At 35.1% G+C, this 21115-nt stretch overlaps 1 protein-coding gene across 1 annotated transcript; it reads left to right on the top strand.

The window, feature by feature from the left end:
* Positions 1-17983: 17983 nt before the first annotated feature.
* On the top strand, positions 17984-20151 carry LOC108738408 (COP9 signalosome complex subunit 2-like). Its single transcript, XM_018471810.1, has one exon. The coding sequence runs from the start codon at positions 18056-18058 to the stop codon at positions 19379-19381; it is 1326 nt and encodes a 441-aa protein (XP_018327312.1). The 5' UTR covers positions 17984-18055; the 3' UTR covers positions 19382-20151.
* The last annotated feature ends 964 nt before the right edge of the window (positions 20152-21115 follow it).

Below are 21115 nucleotides of genomic sequence, written 5' to 3'. Positions count from 1 at the left end.
CGTGTGCAAAATGTGTACTATATTGGTAAATGCATATTATTATAGAATAGTAAAATAATATCTTTTATTTCTCTCCATTTAATGACCACTCTTTCTAATGCCAAAAAATGTTCAGTCCCTTAAGTGTCGTTATATAGAGTTTACACTGTATTTGTAGTAACATTATCAGGATATTGCGTATGAACCAGGAAACTAAACCATAATACTCCTTTCTTAAATTCATTTAAAATAACTCTTAATTGCTTTTTAAAATCGCGTACATTATGCCAGCTACCAAGGGAAAGAAGCTGTCGAAATGTAGTGTTTTGACCAGGGGCGGGCTTAACCACTGTAAGGCTCCAGGCGGCTAGATCTTTTCGCGGCCTTTGTCCTTGTGGAATTAGTTTTAATGATGATACTTGACGAGAAATACAAAGTCATTAATAAACAAATTTCACACCCCCAAAGGCCGCCCCTGGTTATGAGGATACTCAAAATACCGTTAATGGAAAAAGTTAGAAAAAAGGATGAAATGTTGAGAAGTGTTGAAGAACCCTTTGTTTTCCTACTGTTTGCGCTAATGAAGTTAATAAGGAAAAGAAGACATAGGATGTTAGAACATCTTCTGATACATTAGAGTGTTAGATGTGGGATGTTCCAGTTTCTGGAAATTGCGAAGATTGGCTGAGGGTAGGAAAGTATTTGTCCAACCAACGTTTGTATTGATGACCCTATGATAATAATGTGATATATGGCCCTTCGATACATTCCTGAAAATTTGGTTATTCTATCTTGAAATTTTGCCGACCCCTAGTTTAATACTAATACATAGGTAGGACATTTATTTGTATCTATTTAAACTTTAAGCCTAAAATCAATTAAAGATGATGATGTAAAACTGAGCAACTTTTTACAGTATGTTCCATAACTCGAGTCAATAAATTTAGGGTTAGATCCTCTGTTTATTGACGGATGTTGTGTTTCAGCTGCTGTATTGTCTAAGGATTATTCACATATACCTTTCCTTTGAGATAGCCCCATAAGAAAAAATCAGGAGCTGTTAGAACTCGTGATCTCGAAAGTTATGTTAAATCGTCAAATGGAGAAATTATTAGCCCAGGGAACGCAAACAATAGTAATCGTTTCTCTGGATGTGTGCACAGTCGCATCGTCCTGGTAATTCTGCTTATTTAGAAATCCACTTAGGTGCTTCGTCGATCATAATCAATTTATATGGAAAATTATCAATATTATCGTTTAAATTCAGGAGACTGGGGCAGTATTGCAGACGTTGTTGATGGTTAAGAAGTTGCTGTGCCACCTGGATTTTGTTTGGAAATGCGTGCAAATCTAACTTCAAAATTCACCTCATTGTATGACGCATCTTTCTGTTGACATACTTGGATCTTCTGCAATGCTTTCTCTTACACACCAGATATTTTCATTTGAGCGTCCAATATACCTTGCAAAAGCCGTCATCCTGCTACACTAAAATTGTTCAGATAAACGGCCTATTAACTTTCCAAATGGAACAGGATAATTTCGGCGAAAATTTCGCTGTGTTGAAATAACCGAATCATTATTTTCATAGTGTTGGTTAAATGAGGATCTAAGTTCTTGTGCCATCTTGCACCATATATACTAAATATTCAATATTTTTTTTGGTAAAAGTCTAGACGATGATGGCCTCCACCCCCTTAGGAAGTGGAGATGGGGGGGGGGATCGAAGGAGGAGGTCTCCCCCACCACTGTACCATAAAAAAGTTCGTGGCGGTCTCTCCCCCATAAAAAGTTATAGGGGTTCAAAGATAATAAATATGCCAATTTTTATACATTTCTAGGCATGTAAACATTCTTTAATAATATTCAAAGGTAAAACTAATGGAAAAATAGATAAAAATATTGAAAACGTTATATAAAACATTATTTAAATATCTTTATCAATAGGGTAGGTTAGGTTAGATTAGGTAAGGTTAGGTTAGGTTTTTCAAATTGTCAATTGTCAAAATAATCAAATTTCAACCCCCATAACTTTTTATGGGGGTGAGACCGCCGCAAATTTTTTATCATCTAGACATTTACCTTTTTTTAATTGAATAAACTACAAGAAGGTTAATGTTTTTCATCAGATATAAAAAGCAGAACCACTAGATCACACACCACAAAATCCCACATGTTAGACAGCTCAGTTTTGTTTAACGACTATAAAGCTTTTCTTCTCTAACACTTTCACTTTTCTCACTACTTGTAAGTTTGTTTCTAGTCCGCCCTAGTTGACATTAGCTGAAAAGAATTCTTATGCCTACCTAATGACAAGGCGAATGAGATAACAAGTACCGATATTTCGCAATCTACCTTGTTGGTACCTTGACAAGACGTGAGTTATTGTTCAATATGAATCTTAAGAACTGCCACAGATTACCACGTCCATATCGCTCGGTGCAATTGTTTATATGTATGCTGCGAACAATTCATTCGATCTTTTAATTACGATAAGAGGTGACCTCCACCTACTTCAGGAACAACGTCGACTATTTAGCTATTCGATTACAACCCATTCAGTATTATTGTGTTGTAAACACGATATCTTACTTTGTACCGCGAAAAATATTGCGCTATACGTATAGAAGGTGACAATTTCACAAGAGCAGAGGAAACGAGGTTTACGTTCGTATAACGTAATGGTAACTCATACTAGTTGTCAAGAACTTCAAATTCTCAAAATTTCATTAGGAAAGACCGCTTTCGAACGGGACAAGGCCAATGTAATTTTTTACTATTTTAATTTGGATCAATTCCTACTGATGTCTGAATTTATGATGAAATCGGAACAATCCGTGGCGGCTTGTCCGTAAGAGCTTGGTAGATTCACAACACAATTTATTGCAACCATAAGCAACAACATTTTCACTAATAAATGTATTTATATCACTACACAGTATAAAACAAAGTCGCTTTCCCGCTGTCTGTCCCTATGTATGCTTAAATCTTTAAAACTACGCAACGGATTTTGATGCGTTTTTTTTTTTAAAGATAGAGTGATTCAAGAGGAAGGTTTATATGTATAAACAGTAGGGAAACACTGATAATTTTAGAGGTTTCTAATGTGATGTCGTAAATAAACACATTTTTTGCGCTTACATTGCAAACGCTGGCTGAACCCTACGAGATAGATCAAAATAATGTACTACAATATTGTACATCTTAAAAGGGCCTACAAAAAAGTCCGGGATGGTATATGCCTATCTCTTAGGGATAACCCACAATAACCATTTTTAGCCTTTACTTTTTATGAGAAATAATGACTTATTTTCGAAGCGATTGTAGGCAATACAGCATTAATTCTTATCCAATTAATTACCTTAAATACATTGTGCATTTAATATAGATCAATATGACGCTTTACAGCATGTAATTTAAATGAATATTTTCGAAGATATTACAGATTTAAAATGCAGGGACATAGCGGTTGCGGCAATACCGGCCGGGAGGCCAGTTTGTATTGTCTAATGACAAAAAAACTGTGAATGTTGTATAAAAAAACATTCTGTAGTATATTTAGTATGTTCAGGGGGTATCTTTTGAAAATTTCCCCTTTTCGCTAATAATCTTAACAAAACAAAAATATATTTAGTATCAGCACTGCACCCGTGCGAAGCTGGGGCGGGTCACTAGTTATTAATAAAAACCAAAATAATTGTTTCGTCAATTTTGTAGTTTTCATCCGTAGGGTATTACCATGGTAGGTTGTTCGAAAAGTCTGACGCTTAGCAACATTCCTTAGTTACTTCCATCCTTCAAACGATATATGTCAAAATCTGGTGGCATTTTCACCATTAGTCATGGAGACATTGAAGATTTATATGATACACTTTTTAATAATTTCAAAGCAGTGGAAAGAAAAACGAATTTCGTATGTAGATTTGTTTTTTTTTGGGCGTACTTTCTCTTTAAGTTGGAAATAATCGTACAGAAACGGTAATAGAACGTAAGATTTAGACAAAACACTTCAATTATGGTGCTGCCCAAAATGTCAAAAGAATTAATCTAACCATTAAAAAGAACAATTTTTTCGAAAAAAATGAGATTCGTCGTGACTATGTATCAGAAAGCATCTTCAGATGAATCTCGATCCAAACTTTCATAAAATTTAACAAGGATCAAATTCAATCCCGAAAAATTATTTTTCATTAATCAATTTAATGTTGTACGCAAAATAGTGACGCAAAAGTTTAATAAATTTACTAAAATTTAGTCAAGTTCGGTAAATTTATGCGACGAAAAGCGGATTCGTTAAGGTATAACACAATGCGATTTAGGGTTGAAATTTCGAAAGCCGCTATTCAAGCAATTACATTAAATAATGGCAATCAAATATGTTTTTTCAGAAATGTCCATTAATAGATAATTTCCTTCTTTTTCCTTGTTGATATTATATTCCACATTCTTGCATGAACTCCTGGGCCCGTGATCTGGTGTATCCAACTTTCATGGTATTTTCCCGTGTGCTCACATTTTTCTAGGATATGTTGTAGTGTCTCCTCCTCTTTCTAACACATTCTGCATAGTCTTTCCTTTTCTGGTAGCCAATACTTATTAGCTTTCGTTTCTGATCCTAACCTAAACCTTGATTACATCTCCAGTTCGTTTCTGCGTTTGTGTCCCTCTTTCAAGTATTTCAGTTTATTAAATGGGTGTATTTCTTTGAATTCCTTTCCGTATTTCGATGAATTTACTTTTTCCTCTGCCTGTCTTGTTCTTTTTCAATTTTCTCTGCTTCTGTCCATAAGTCACTGCTATTCTCCATAAATTGATTATAATAATCAGGTGCCCATTTCTTTTCTAGAAAGTAATTCCTCCTCTCCAACTTCCTCTTTTCTGCTATTAGTCCTTTTCCCTTTTCACCTTTTCTTTTTCCTGTATTTTTAAGCATTCTTTAAGTAGATTGCTTCCCATTTTCTAATTTTGACCGGCGCAAGGTAGAAAATAACAGCACTAGGCCAGAAAAGGAAGGACACAACTCTCGGCCAAACTCTTAACCGGTGAGGAGCGTATAACCCGTACAGTACTGCACGGAAAAATTGACCATTTTATCCACTACAATTGCGTTGCTCAAATGTGCTGTTATTGGTACCAATTACTACTGAAAATATCAACGAGATGTTTATTTATATTTGAAGACATATTAAAGGCTTCAACGCTTGTTTTCGACTCGCACTACTATTCATGACTGAACAAAACTTTTGGCAGGTACTGTATGAAAAAGTATCTTTAATGAACAAGAGTCGAGAGTATAATGAGCTTTATTCTCCCTACCTACGATTTTGCCAGCACGCATCCAAGACATTGGAAGGGGCACATCGCTACAGAAAATAAATGAAGTATAGCTTAGTGTTGTTTGATCTAGCCTGAGAATCCATTTTATGTACTCGTTTTTTAACTCCTTCGATTACCTGTGCTCTTACCATCCCCATATTTCCGCTTCATACATCAGTATACTTTCTACCAGTACTTCAAATAAATACATTTTCTTTTCCCAACTTTCCTTGAAATTCCTTTCACATATGCTCCGTACTTTCCCTAAGACTGCAGCTGCCTTTTTTTTAATTTTCTTATTTGCTCTTTGTTTCCGTTGTTCTTCTGTATGAAGTAACCTAGGTAGTTGTAATTCTTCAATTTCTTTTCCTTCCCATGTAAATATTATCTTTTTCGTTTTTCCACCAACTTTTCCATTAATTAAATTGACAAGGAACAACAAACAAACTTACGTAACAAAACTCAAACGAGACCAGCTGGCAGCGCTATTATAATAGACACAACGCATCGAAATTATTCAATCACTGAATAATTATCCTTCATATAAACCCAGTATCATTCGACCCTGGACCCCAATCAATCTTCAGATCGTCGATTTAATAATTAATACATGAGATAGATAATACAAAGTTGCAATTTCAGTGATACAAATCCCACCTTCCATTTGCAGTCCTCGTTATATTTTCGTTGCCTATCTCTCGTCCAACAGTTACAAATTTAATAACAGATTCACTTAACTCCGTAGCCTCCGGTTCTATATAATTTCCATAACAACCAAGCCTGCTGCATATTAAATGCATAAATAAATTGGTTGTTGCTATAGAAGTTAACACCGCAAGCAAACAATGAATCTTGTACGTATTAATAACGTGAAAAGTACAATTGTAATTTATTGCAACAACAAAGGAAGACGATTGAAAACGTAATGCAAAACGCGATACCTATAGCGCAACAGATAAAAGAAGAATTCACCCCAGAGTAAAAGCAGCATCAGCGACTAATTACAGAGTTCTGTTGTGTCTTAACAGACACTCCCCATATGCAAATACATTTCCATGAAGGAGCTTAGACATAAATGCCAGACTTAAGAAATATTTAAAAAAGCATAAATTATCCACAATATAAATAAGATCAAAATATTTCTTAAGGTGTTGTCGATTTCAATCAAAAGCTAGTGGATTTATATGAAATATTATAATTGGATAAGCACGCACTAAAACCAACATACTGATTATTACAAATAATAAGTGAAGAAATTATTTTATAATTTACCTGTAGCAGTCTATATTTAAATGGACTCGTTCAGGGTTTAACCGTATGGAATTAAGGAGTCCAAACAAAGGAAAACCTGAACATTACATTGTTAAGGCTGATCTAGACGGCGCGGCAGCCAGCAACGCCCGTCAGATACCCGTCAGTCTTTCGAAAAATCTTAGACGATTAGTACATTTTCTTCGCGATGCTTAAATAATTATTCACTACCAATTTAGCAGTTATTGCTCTTTTACTTGAAGGATAAGATGAAGACATGAAGAAGAAACGGAAAACAAAAACAGCAGGAAAAAGTTTGAATACACAAGGATGTTTGGGAGGTACAATCGGAGACCAGAGTACATAAAATTAGAAATTCGTGATTAATTAGGTTTTGCAGCATATCATGAGGTAAATAAATACTATCCATACTAAAGAAAAGTATACGGTTTGAGAGAAAATTTGGAATTTGACCAAAAACTTTGAATAAAATAAGAAATAACGAATAATATGGAAAATTTTTAACTGACTTTTGGCAGTGAATATGCCTTGATTTCAACTTCGAAACAAAAAAATATTTAGTTTCAATCTCTATTAATAATGAGCGTAAAACTTTTTAATATGTTTAAATAATAATTAAAACTTTAAAATTGCATTTATTTCAGACAATTATAAATATTATCATTATATTATCAAGTAAAAACGAGATTTTCAGCTAATTTTTCATTTTTTCCTCGATAACCATTTAGTGAATTTGAATAACCTTACGCTAAAGTGATTCTCCAGAGTTCAAGTTACTTATTATAAAAGTTTGAAATTTCTGGTAGCTTTTTTTCTGTTAATAAAAATAAATTTAATCTGTTCGGTTAACGAATCTCCATAAAATGACGTGTAAAATTAGAATTTTTTAAAATTTCAATAACTTTTTAACGGTTTAGTGAACCGATTTGTTATTTTTTCAAGGAGTTTTAGAATTGAATGAGGAACGTTCTTCCAAATTTTTATTTGTCTCGTAGCTCTGACATACCTCCCAAACATCCTTAAAGTGAATAATATTTTGACGGACATCTAACAGACGGCTGCCAGCCGTCGTCTAGGTGAGAATGAGAATCAAGCTTTGGTTCTCATTCGCCTTCTTCAAGAGAACAAGACATCTCTTGCTCTTGTGAAGAATCAATGCAACTACTACTACTACAACAACTACTACCCCTACTCATAATAAAGAATAAGTAAAATTTCATGCCTGGGAGGTTATGTTACGCTTTTATCAGAGAAAATCATACCTTCGGGGAAGAGGTATGGGAAAAAATGGTATAGATACAAGCCTCAGGAAGAAAGTACGACACCCTCTCCCGGGAGGTTGCCATCGTCACCTTTTGCTCAGCATAAGTTGGATCATGTCATAAAAAAGTTTGAAAAGCATTGCTCTATAGGAATTCTGCGATTTTTACCCCAGTTAGAACTACAATTACTATCTTTAAGTATTTACACCTAATTTTACATAAAAAATAAGATCATTATGGATACAAAAGTGGTCACACTTCAAAAAGCAAACTATCCAAAACGTCTTTATCAGATTATTTCCCTTTTAAATAAATACGGAACAAAATGTCCATTCAAAAATGAAAGCAGCGTTTGCCTGTTTTGAAGTGAAATGTTTCTTTTGTCCATAAAAGGCAACTCGAGCTGCTCGAAATGAAAGAAATTAGGACACACAAACACAACAACAATAATAACACACACCGTCGGGCAACAATATCGTTATTAGGCGGGTCAGAATTTTTCTGAGGTCACCAAAAAGTCTGCAGTAGCATATAACCTGCATATAAGAATACGGACAGTAGGTAGATAAATATACACGTTTATGTAGGTTACGCTAATTCTCATGTTGTGGAACAACTTATTTACTCACGGAAGCAGGTCTAAGTGAGGTCATAGGTTAATGCCGAAGCCGCTAGTAACTATTATAATTGTGCAACTGACTTTGAACATGCGAAAGACGAAATGGAGTTATGTACAACTTACATGCATAATACATTATTTTGGTCTTACTGCAATAAATCTCCGCTGCAGTTGTAATTGCTTAGCAAAGAGTCAATCATTTCAGAGTAATCGCTCTTTAAATTTTCCAAACAAGAACTGTACTTGAATATAGTGTCCAGTAAAGGTAAATTCAGATACATCGACATTTCATGATTACGAATAATGAGCAGAAGAAACCGAATCTTCGAGTAATACAAATAATTAATGTTGTAACTGTAACTATGATGAACTAAGGAAAATATTCTAGTACCTATTTATAAAACAAATAAAGAAAGTAAAACAAAAATACTGGTATGCAAGGGAAGCAAAAGTAGGAAAAGAGAGAATATAAAGATAGGAGACGAAAACAAAGAAGAAGTGACCGATTTTAGGTGTCTAGGAAGTCATAAGTCAGGACGGAAGGAGTAGTAGGGTACTTATTGAACCGCCCTCGTATACTAATAATGAGTTACTTAATTCGTAATGACTGGAGTAAGTACCCTCACTAATGACCTACCTACCCATTCCGCCAACTTAAAAACGCTCCCTCGTATATCCAACACTCATTCTACACTAAATTTCAACTAATATAAAGACAAAACCTTGACGGAATATCTATTAAATTACCATTATTAACGAATTCTACAGAAGATTTGTTCATGTACAAACAAATTATTATTACATTCCGTATTTCCTTAAAACTAGTACTACCCCAGACAATTTTTCATGGTTAACAACACGATATTCACAATGAATTGTCAATTTCTGCTTATATGTATACATATTATTATTGTTTTTAAACAATACATTTAATTTCGAAAATGACCTGCATATCTCAGTCGCTTTGAACGTGTATTTTGTTGCCAAATTATTATACTAAATGCTAGATTCGAAAGTAAATACGTCTGGCAAAATGTTAACAACATAAGGGGATACTCAAAATAAAGCATGTAGGTACGTATTTTCAAGGAGTGTTTTCCTTATTATTCTTTATTTTAAGTATCTTGAGCAACGTCGGTTGTAATAATAAATTTTCACATCAAATGGACCATCAGCTGACGGAATAATCATACAATAATGATTTTATTCATGTTTTATATTGCTACATGTATTCTTGTTGAGTAAAGTGCATGTTAATCGTCCGTCTTCCATACAAGGAGGGACTTCTTAATATTGCAAAACTGTTCTAAGTAAATGTAACTCTTAAGAAACGTTTCTACATTGTTATCATTTTCTTTTTGTTTGTTGTACAAGACACCTTTAAAGAACACCTACAAAATTGATGAATGGACTAAGTTAAACCATAAAAATCTTCGCCTTGTTACATAACTGAGCTCTGTACGCCCTTTGTTTTCATTATTAGTGGAGTGGTAAATGCAATAAAACAAAAGCTTTTACTTCGCGAAAGTGAAACCGTTCTTTTGAAATTTTTGTTGCAATTACTCACTGAAAGTGTTAAATTACAAACTAATGGATTTAAAATTGAATTCCATGGAACAATTGCTACAATTATTGTAATTTTTCATTCCGTACAAGTGCGTCATTATCATTTATAGGGTCGTTAGTCTGAAGATCACTTGATAGAGATGCACCAGATATTAGTTTTTGTGGGAATCGGATAACCAGGTACTTGGCATTAGCTCTGTAGGTTATCCAGAAAAACTACTACAGTTAATAGTTCATATCTTCTTTCTGGCGGACTTATTAATTTGGAAGGTAGAGGTAAGGAGTACATACTGTCTCTACCAAGTAGCATGGCTTAGAGGTTTAGACTATTGCTTAGCATTCGGGAGGAAGCTGGTTCGATTCCGGGTCTGTCTTCCTTGGTCCAAGTTTTTCTGTGGTTTCCTTGGATCACTTAGGCAAATGCTGAGGTAGTAATATTCCACAGATAATCCTTCATTCCCTTCTGTCTTCATTTCGTCGATCTCATCTTTCTCACCCGAACCACCACCCACCCATTCCCATGATTTCTGAAAACAGCCTGAAGAGGGCCTTCCGCCCTACCTTCCGGCGTAGTCCGAAGGGACTGCCCGCCCACTAGCATTACTGGCTGGTGGGAATGAAAAAGAAGGAACCGGTAAAATTAATAAAAAAAAGTATCCATAATTAAACGATATTCATCTATCTGAATATTTAAATTTCAAATAATTTCTTTTTCAAAGTAACCATTTGAATTTTCGATATTCAAATATCCAAATACTTAAATAATTCCGAGCCCTAGTTACCAAATCACCACTTTTGGAAATGTGTTACTACAACACGCCATATCCTCACCACAATCGTGTTAATAACTACCATATGCATGCATGAGCTTTTGTTTGCATGCATATCATGTGCTCATGTACGTCAGTCATTGCATTTTACGCTTATTTGATTATTTTATCCTCGAGATTGCGGTTTGGGCTGGTGCATTTGAACCTGTAGGTTCTCCGTAATGCGATATCTGTGGGCTGTACCCGTTACGTCTGACCCTGAGAACAGTCAAGGACAGATCTACCCCGATACTTTCACACTAGCGACAGTAATTTATACGATACAGCCCATGACAAACGATTACTATTTTTTTTTACAATAGAAGAAGTACGTGTACATGGTACATACAAAATAAAAAGCAGACACAACCAATGATTTTGTAAATATGTGGGTATGTATTAATAGTTTTGCTGATAAAAAACAAAAGGGTGGAAGAACTATTAGCGGAAGATCAATTTGGGTTTAGAAAAAACAGAGGAACGCGGGAGGTCATTCTAGCTTTACGGATAACAATAGAGAAAACGATAGAAAAAAGACAGAGGACGTACATAGATTTAGAAAAAGCTTTTGACAATGTTAAACGGGACAAGATGTTAAATATACTTAAAAATGTAGGAATGAGTTACAGAGATAGAAGAGTGATACTTAGTTTGTATAAAGAGCAACAGGCAGTTATAGAGTTGCAGCTGCAAGGTAGAGATGTAAATATTAGGGAGTCACACAGGGATGTAAACTGTCACCGCTACTTTTTAATCTATACATCGAAAACGCGATCAACTGTACGGATAGATATACAAGGGCAAAAGATTAATTTGCTTAGATTTGCAAATGATATAGCAGTATTAGCATCTAGCAAGGAGGAGTTAGAAATAGTTGATGAAGTAAGGAAAATATTCTAGTTTGTACCTATTTATAAAACAAATAAAGAAAGTAAAACAAAAATACTGGTATGGAAGGGAAGAAAATGTAGGGAAAGAGCGAATATAAAGATAGGAGACGAACAATTAGAAGAAGTGGCTGATTTTAGGTATCTAGGAAGTCAGATAAGTCAGAAAGGAAGGAGTAATAGGGATATAAAGCAGATGATAGCGCAGGGTCGAGTCGCCTTCAATAAAAAGAAGTCACTTCTATGCTCGCGAACGACTAATTTAGAAATTCGAAAAAGATTGTTAAAGGTGTACATTTGGAGTGCGGCGCTGTACGGGTGCGAAACATGGACGGTGGGAGCTGCGGAAAAGAAAAGGTTAGAAGCGTTTCGAAATGTGGTGTTACAAGCTAATGATGAGGAAACCGTGCATAGAAGGTTGGAAATGAAGAGGTACTAGAATGAATAGGAGAACAGCGGATTCTATAGAAGTCAATAAGAAACAGGCAAGATAGGTTGGTAGGACACCTTCTCAGGTATGAAGGTCTAGTCAGAGACATATTAGAGACTAAAAGGGTAGTTATAAGGGGTAGAGATAGGCCCAAATTAGATTACTGTTCACAAATAGTTAAGGATGTGGTTTGTTCTAGTTTTAGGAAAATGCAAAGATTAGCTCAGAACAAGAAACAGTGGAGGTGGGTGTCCAACCAGTCTTAGGACTAACGACCTTATGATGACGATGATGATATAAAAGGAATTAAAGAATATTGCAGCTACACTTAATTTTTTGTCAATATATCTGCAGCTGATACAAAAAGAGGAATTAAATGTGCTTCAATTTCTAGTAACTATTCCTTTATTTATTGTAAATGTGAAGAAAAGGACTTTCTAGTTTAATTACTTTAATATACGTGGAATCAGACAAGTCACACATGAGAAAATCAAACCCGAGCCCACACATTTTCAAGTATACTAATCGATCCAAACCGTGCATTTTTCCGAAATAAAAGTAGCCTATATGCTAATCCAAAATATGAACGTCCAGCAAGCTTAATCCAAATCCGTTCAGGCGTTACGCGTTAAGACTTGATTAAGTAACTAATATTCAAATCTTCACATTTGTATGTTACGTAGGAGTATGATAAAAATAAACTGGTCGAATATCGACCACACGCGTGGCTCATATAGACCACTAGTCGTCGCCACACGTGGTCGCTACTAGACGCTATTGTATGACGCTAGTAGTTACCACTTTTGATCAATTTTTTAGACCAGGTCCGGTATTCGATCAATTTGAATATTCAAAATAAAAATTCAAGGCATTTTATCAATTCCGTTCAGCAACGCTTTTATAGAATGCATTTTTTTTATTGGAGAACTTATAGAAAGATGGACAGACGAGCAAAACTGCTCATCAATAAGCAGGTTTAATACTTTAAATTAGTTACAACATAACTTTCCAAGGATCCTTGTAGTTTTTGAAAAAAAACAGAGGAAGAAAAGTTGCTAAAAAGATTACAAACGAATGATAAAAAGAATTCAGTTGAACCTAACAACCTTTGAATTTAAGTTAGATAAATATTTCTAAAAAGATTGTTAAAGGTCTGGAGCACCGTTCTGTACGGGTGCAAAACGTGGACGGTGGGCGCGGCGGAAAAGGTTAGGTTACAGGCGAATGATGAGGATACCTTAGATAGAGAAGGTTAGAAATGGGGAGGTATTAGAAATAGGCGAGATAGGTTGATAAAACACCTTTTCAGTTGAAAAAAAAAACCTACTGGAAATAGAAACACGAGTTAAAAGGGGTAAAAAGAACGTTGGTGAGTATCCAACCAATCTTAGAACTGACTACCGTATGATGATGATGAAATAATCTCTATGAAAAAAACTGCTATTTTAATAAAAATGACATCTCAGAAATCTCCTGGCAGCCTCAAATAGAAATTTTAATTTAACTATGCCAAAGCTGTCCCAATTCAAACGGTGACTAGCTACAGTGATTGAGTTTGCGCCGGAATACGAGTGGATGCAGTCCGCTTCTAGTATAACCAAAAGTGGACAAATGTGCAAGTGGCCCATATGTAGAGGTATAGGTAGATTGAGCATAATCTCCACTGAAAACTTATTATGATCTTGTGTATACTACAGGATACGGATAGGTAGGTAGGTACAGTAAGTAGTAGTCCGGAATACTGAAAAATTTTACGATAACTTGTTCGAATAATAAAAAGGGGATTACGTTCCTTAGCAGTCGGATAGCTCACTAAGAAGAGGTGATGCATACAGAAGGTGAAAATGACCCATTTTTTATTATGTCCGCAAGATATTGCTCAAGAATTTATAGAAATATAGACGTGGATGTATGGTGCCTGTCTGAGTTCCCGAAAGACTGACACGTGAGCTGAAATAAAAAGGATTGCTAATAGAGGTGAAGTAAAGAAAGGTTATTGCAAAAAACATGAAGTATTTTCTCATTATTCAAGAAAAAGGTTTGACAAAGGTTTTATGCTATTGGAGGTCATTTGAAGCTCAGGTCATTTTTTTAATAGGAATACATATTTTTGATCTCAGCAATGAGAAGAACGGAAAATTTACTATTCGGAAATACCCTTGATTGTCATTTTCTCTTAATTTTCATAATATTCTGAACATTTTTGCCATAATTTTTGTCTAGTATACCGAGGTCTCCAAATTTTTGATTACCGTATCAATAACGTAACAAGAAGTAAATAGGACACATTCACCCTCTGTATCTACCCCTTGTACCTAGTAGGCTGTCCTCTTGTTAGAGACGTAACCTCCCCCCTCCCCCTATTATACTAACAAGTTGCCTTAAAATTTATCCATATTCCGGATGACGTTTAAACGTCTCCGACTATAATAATGTAGCGAGCACGAGCGTGTTTGTGTGCGATCGGGTATACGTGTGTGTGAGCGGCTTATCGATTCGCCGACTAGCCGCGGGCGCCTTTCTTCATGTGCGCCGTATCTGTAAACGTGCGTGTCGTATCTGCGTTCCAGGAAAGCAGTTAAACAGTTCAAAGAAAAAATAAACTATCCGGACGTCTCCAGAAGGCTCCAGAAAGTAAACAAAAGAGTACTTATTTAAAGGAAGAGATGATCGCCGCGAGAGTAGAAATAAATTGACCGTTGCAGAAGTGAATCTAGAAATAAATTGACAGCGCAGTGAATAGTGATATAGTAACAGTACTGTAAATAAATGGAGTAATTTATCACCTGAGTTAGTAATAATTTAATAGTTTTTTTAAGTTCAATAATAATTAGTGTAAATAAATAGTTTTTGTCGTTGTGAGTCTTAAAAGTTAATTTGTTAAACCCACGAACATTACAATAAATTCAATAAGCTTAACGCGCTCAATGAACTAACCCGTTTCGACCCCCAGAACCTAATAAACACAAACCAGCTACGGCGTCTTTACGCATAAAATTATCACCCACGTATTATACAGAGTTGATATTTAATAATGTCGTCGTGAACCGATCAGTCTATTCATTGTCGCCAACAAGTCGTTTCCATTGAACGTATGGAGCTTTCATACAATATTATAAACAATCTGACTTTTGTTCTTTTCTTCACAGCCAAGAACCAACCCAACCGACCAGTGTGTCGTGTGTCTGTCTCAGTGCAAAACTGTGTCGGCGTATTTATAAAAACAACTACAGGGTGCTCTTTATTAATCGCTTCTGGTAGTAGGGAATTCCAAGTTAACAACACCAGCAACTATCAACCTTCTTACTAAATACAATATTAATTTTAAATATTTTTTTTGATTTTTTTATTTACCCACTACAAACCACCTCAAATTAATGAGGGAAAAATTGTTCCTGTTGTCACACCCCCGCCGGGAATCGAACCCGGGACCTTTGGCTTGGTGCCTCATTAATTTGAGGTAGTTTGAAGTGGGTAAATAAAAAATCGAAAAAACGATTTCAAATTAATATTGCATATTAATCCACTGTTAAGTAACTAACAATTTTATAGGATTGCATATATTTAACTTCTTACTAAATATCTGGTTATAACACAAACTATTCTTGTCTTCATAGCCCAGTCTTAACCAATAAAAAGTATTTTTACATTCCCTTTTTTTGGATTTTCCTACAATTGTATTCGAAAAGGGCCCGCGGGATTTTTGAAATTTTGAATGAAGTCCACAATTACAAAAATTCTATAATGTTTTTTATTCGGGCTTGATTTTTAACACGTTTTCGGGGAATTGGTTAAAACATAGAAAAAAGGCAAATAAAACGACATTCTGATTCCAAATCAAACTAGGGCGAAATAATACAGCCACAGCGCTCCCAATATCAAATTTTTAAAGACTAATGACCACATTGTGTAATTGGTTCTTCATAACGGTATTCCTTCAATCGCTTTATTTTCCTCTAACAATTTTTAATATGACCAACAAACACCTTGTATAGTTACATTTCTATATCTTCACGTCAAACATAACTTAATTATTCAAAGAATAACTTCGAATGTTCGCGTAAAATGAAGCATTTTAAAAACATTTCACATTAGCTTTTCTTTCTAGATTGTATATTAACCGCCTTGTTTGTATATTGGCTATCTACATATAAGAATAAAACCACTACTGTCAAACACACACAACATGAAAACTGTTTTAAACGGTTTGGAATCCCACACAGGTGACAACGTTCTGTTTGTGTCAACACAAAAAAATATTATATATTCTTTCATTAATTATATTCACTCTGTCAATGTACGAAATAACCAGGTTCTAAACGGTTTATGCAAATGTTCTGATAATTTATCGCGATTAAAATCGAAATGAATAGAGAAATGAAAGAGTAGTGTCTATTCAAATATCGAAACTCGGCTGCATGTATTTCTGGTTATACAATAGTTATAAAAAATTGTTTCTCTTACTTTGTGTCCACATAAAACTCAACTTTTTACAAAAGGAATTTGGTAAAGGTTGTAAAATTAGTTATAATTTTATTTACTCGGAAAGTCTGGTAGATGGGCACCAAACTGACTCCAATGCAAGGCCCAAAGGTAGAACGGAAGAATCGTGGGAATGGGTGGGCGGTGAACGGGGAGAGACAGATGACGTAGACGAAATGAAGCCATAAGGGAAGTGAAAGATTGTCTGTGACCATTTAGACCATTGCTTAGCATTTGCGAGGACACCGGTTCGATTCCGGGTCCGTCTGCCTTGGTCCAAGTTTTTCTGTGGTTTCCTTGGATCACTTAGGCAAATGCTGAGGCAGTAATATTCCACAGATATTTGATACATACTGTCGATATATTTTATGATTTTAAACTAAGGAATCACTAACCGTATTAACAAATGAAACCAAAATTTAAATGTCGAAGCCAAAACCAAGGAAGTTGACGCAAAACTAAGACCAAAACAAAACATCTAAAGGACTTGGTCTTACGTTTGCTCGCCTCTATTTCAGACTTATTTTAAATCTCATTTTGTTGTATGAGAAATAAGTCAATAGTAAACAGTAGACAAACAACCTATTTCTCTTTATTTGCGGGGATCATAGAGTGGATTGGAATGTGTACGAAATGTTGTCCCTAATTCAACTCCGAACGCAGTTCCTGCTCGAATACCCACTCTTTGTTCATTATGAACTGTTACTTTTTACAACCGAGCGTTTCCCACTGAACCAGTAAAACTAGTACAGAATGCCAGACCGTATTTTCCAAATAAAGTTCCACTGTGAGCAATAAAATTTTTATGAAAACATCTCACTCAATTCCAAATCGCAATTCATGCACGCCATTATTACTGAACTACATATTCTGGAATTAGTTCGAATGTGTGTTACCCGCTGTACGTTTAAAGAGAATTTACGTAATATTGCAGATCGTATTAACTGCAGCCAGCTTACATATGAACTTGATACAAGACAGCCTTCTATTAGCGCATTTATGACTTTTCCATTTCTTATGTCTCTACTCGATTGTGAAACGTGGGAGGTACTAATGGATGTATTTATTTTGAAATGCAGATAGTTAATAATTGCTTAATTGAGGAGATAAAGTTAGTTTAATTGAGTCGTCTAGGTGTTGGCGTAAGTAACGTTTATTAGATCTAAGTCTGGGCCAAACTAATTTGTCACAGTCCATTGAGTTAACTCATCTTATCTTAGATAGTAAAAGCTCATTATAAATTAAATTAATTAACTCTACGCATTTACACGTGGTTATCGTCAAACATCATATTGTTACTTATAATTCATTACATTCTAGTGGTTGGGTTATGCGCAAGTCATATGTTTCTATTATTTTTGCTACAACTGTCAAGAAGGACAAACGTCCTTGGTGTTCCTGTGCAGAGTAGAATAATCTATTTTGATAAGACAATGGCCGAATGTGATTATATAATGAGTGACGATGAAGATTATGGATTAGAATATTCAGAAGATAGCACATCCGAACCAGATGTTGATTTAGAAAACCAGTACTATCACAGCAAGGCAATGAAAGAGGAAGATCCTGTAGCAGCTCTTGCAGCATTTCAAAAAGTAATTGATTTGCAAGGACCCTTTAAAGGCGAGTGGGGTTTTAAAGCGTTAAAGCAAATAGTCAAGATTAATTTCAAGTTAAAGAACTACGAAGAAACCGTAACGAAATACAAGGAAATGTTAGGTTATATAAAAAACGCGGTAACCAAGAACCATGGTGAGAAATCGATAAACTCCATTTTGGACTATACGTCAAGCACAGAAAACATAGAAGTGTTGCAGGGATTTTATGAAACAACATTGGACACACTTAAACACACTAAAAATGATCGATTGTGGTTCAAAACGAACGTGAAGTTAGGTAAGGTGTTCCTCGAACGACGAGAATTCAACAAGGTTGCCAATATCGTTCGCCAATTGTACCAATGTTGTCAGACGGAAACGGGTGAAGACGATGTTTTGAAAGGAACACAACTCCTCGAAATATACGCGTTGCAAATCCAAATGTACACGGAGCAAAAGAACAACAAGCTTCTCAAGGAGTTGTACGACCGCTCGTTAAGGGTACGTTCGGCTATACCTCATCCGCTCATAATGAGCGTCATTAGAGAGTGTGGCGGCAAGATGCATTTACGCTCGGGAGACTACGAACAGGCGTACACCGATTTTTTTGAGGCGTTCAAGAACTACGACGAGTCGGGCAGCCCGCGTCGTACCACTTGCTTAAAGTACCTCATACTAACTAGCATGCTGATGAAATCGGCAATTAACCCGTTCGACTCGCAAGAGGCCAAACCGTACAAGCTCGACGCCGAAGTTCAAGCCATGACCAATTTAATTACGGCGTATCAAAATAATGACATGAAACAGTTCGAGAACTATTTCCAAGAGAATAAGGAGTCACTACTGAAAGACCCGTTCATATGCGAAAATATCGAAATACTACTTAAGAATGTGCGTACTCAGGTGTTACTCGCGCTCGTTAAACCTTATAAAAAAGTAGCGTTATCTTACATTAGCCGTGAATTGAACATTTCCGAGGACGAAACCGAACACGTTCTTATTTCTTGCATTTTGGACGGACTTCTTAAAGGAAGAATAGACCAAGTTAACAATGTTTTCATCAAAAACACCGAAAAGAACGAGGCGCAACAAGACCGTTACAACGTTCTTAAAACTTTGACCGATCGGATTGACAAAATACATCGGTCTTTAACGGAATAACTTATTGTTATCTATTTAAGAAAACAGTTCGTCACATTTAGAATTAAAGTTCAGTTTTTTCATGTTTACTATATATACCTAAAATGATGCAGGAAACTATGCAGTATCCAAAAACCGTTAAATAATACTTTCGTACTTACTAGAAGAGTTCAGCCTATTGAATTATTATAAATTCCACGATTTTCGAGAGATTTCTTTAAATTTAAAAAAGTAATACTACGGTCAAAACACATAAATTTTTCGCTGCATCAGAACTATTTTTATTTTTTAAGTCCAATAAAAAAAAAACTACAATTTAATAAGTCATTTCAATACAGAAAATAAATGTCTAGTTAGAACTCTCACTTTTACATACATTTTCGAACAACTATCGAACTTGAAATGATGAACTTTCAGGAGCTAGCATAGGTAAATATCTCGAAAATTGTGAGATCTTTATTAAGACTATTTTACCTTCAGCAGACACTGATGGACTAATCCACTATTAGATAATGGACTTTTTATTATATAAACATTTTAAACCTCTTGTTATTCCTTGTATGATATTTATAGAAACAAAAAAATTTTTTATGCAACTGTAACCTTACTGTAACTGAAAATATATATAATAAGCAACGCATAAGCGTCTTAAACTTTTGACATATTTGCTTTTTCTTATCAACACCCCACTTAAAGGCGACCAAGCGCGAGTCTGACTGGCGCACCGAGAATTCCGAACAAACTTGTAACTATGCAAATAGTTTTCCCGCTTTTTCCGAGTATATTTTAAGTTTCCGTCCAATAAATGTATTTACAATATTACAATTAAATTTTTTTTTGGTGGTGTAACTACAAATTTATGGTTTTAAGATTTTACCTTTACTTGTATTGTAAGAAGACATTGCTTCTTCTAAATTTCATGATTCTAGATCAACGGAAAGTACCCTATAGGCTTTGATTCCATTGCGATATGTAGACGAAGTGATCATATAAGGGTTCCTTTTTTCTTTTGAGGTGCGGAACCCTAAACTTGTCGATTAGATAATTACTGAATGCCAAAATGAAAGTTGAAAATAAATTGCAACGTGCTTGCAATTTGAAATAAGACGACCACGTTTAGATTAATAATAAAAACACATGCATTCAAATATGAAAGCAATAAAGTATGCCTGGGACAATACCCTTATCCTCACCACTCAAACATATTGGTCCTCAAACATTTCAGAACGTTCTCATTCTTCCAGTCCAGTTTACTCTAGACTGAAAAATAAGCATTAACGATTATCCTAGTAAATACTTTTCACTTATTCTAAACGGGTGTATTGTAGCAAGCACGAGTGTGTTTGTGTGCGTGAAAGGCTTATCGATTCGCCGACTAGCCGCGGGCGCCTTTCTCCATGTGCGCCGTATTTGTAAATGTGTGTGTCGTACCTGCGTTCTGGGAAACCAGTCAAACAGTTCAAAGAAAAAAAAAACTATCCGGATGTTTCCAGAAGGTTCCCGAAAGTAAACCAAAGAGTATTTAAAGGAAGAGATAATCGCCGAGAGGAGAAGAAATAAATTGACCGTGCAGAAGTGAATCGGGAAATAAATTGACAGTGAGAGCAGTGAAAAAAATAGCGCAGTGAATAGTGATATATCAACAGTAGTGTAAATAAATAGAATAATTCATAAATTAAGTTTAGTAATAATTTAATAGTGTATTTAAGTTCTTTAATAAATAATTAGTGTAAATAAATAGTTTTTGTCGTTATC

Source organism: Agrilus planipennis, unplaced genomic scaffold, assembly GCF_000699045.2.
Source record: "Agrilus planipennis isolate EAB-ADULT unplaced genomic scaffold, Apla_2.0 scaffold178, whole genome shotgun sequence".
Lineage (NCBI taxonomy): Eukaryota > Metazoa > Arthropoda > Insecta > Coleoptera > Buprestidae > Agrilus > Agrilus planipennis.
Note: the sequence above shows the minus strand (reverse complement) of the source record. Positions and strands in the feature narration are given on the sequence as shown.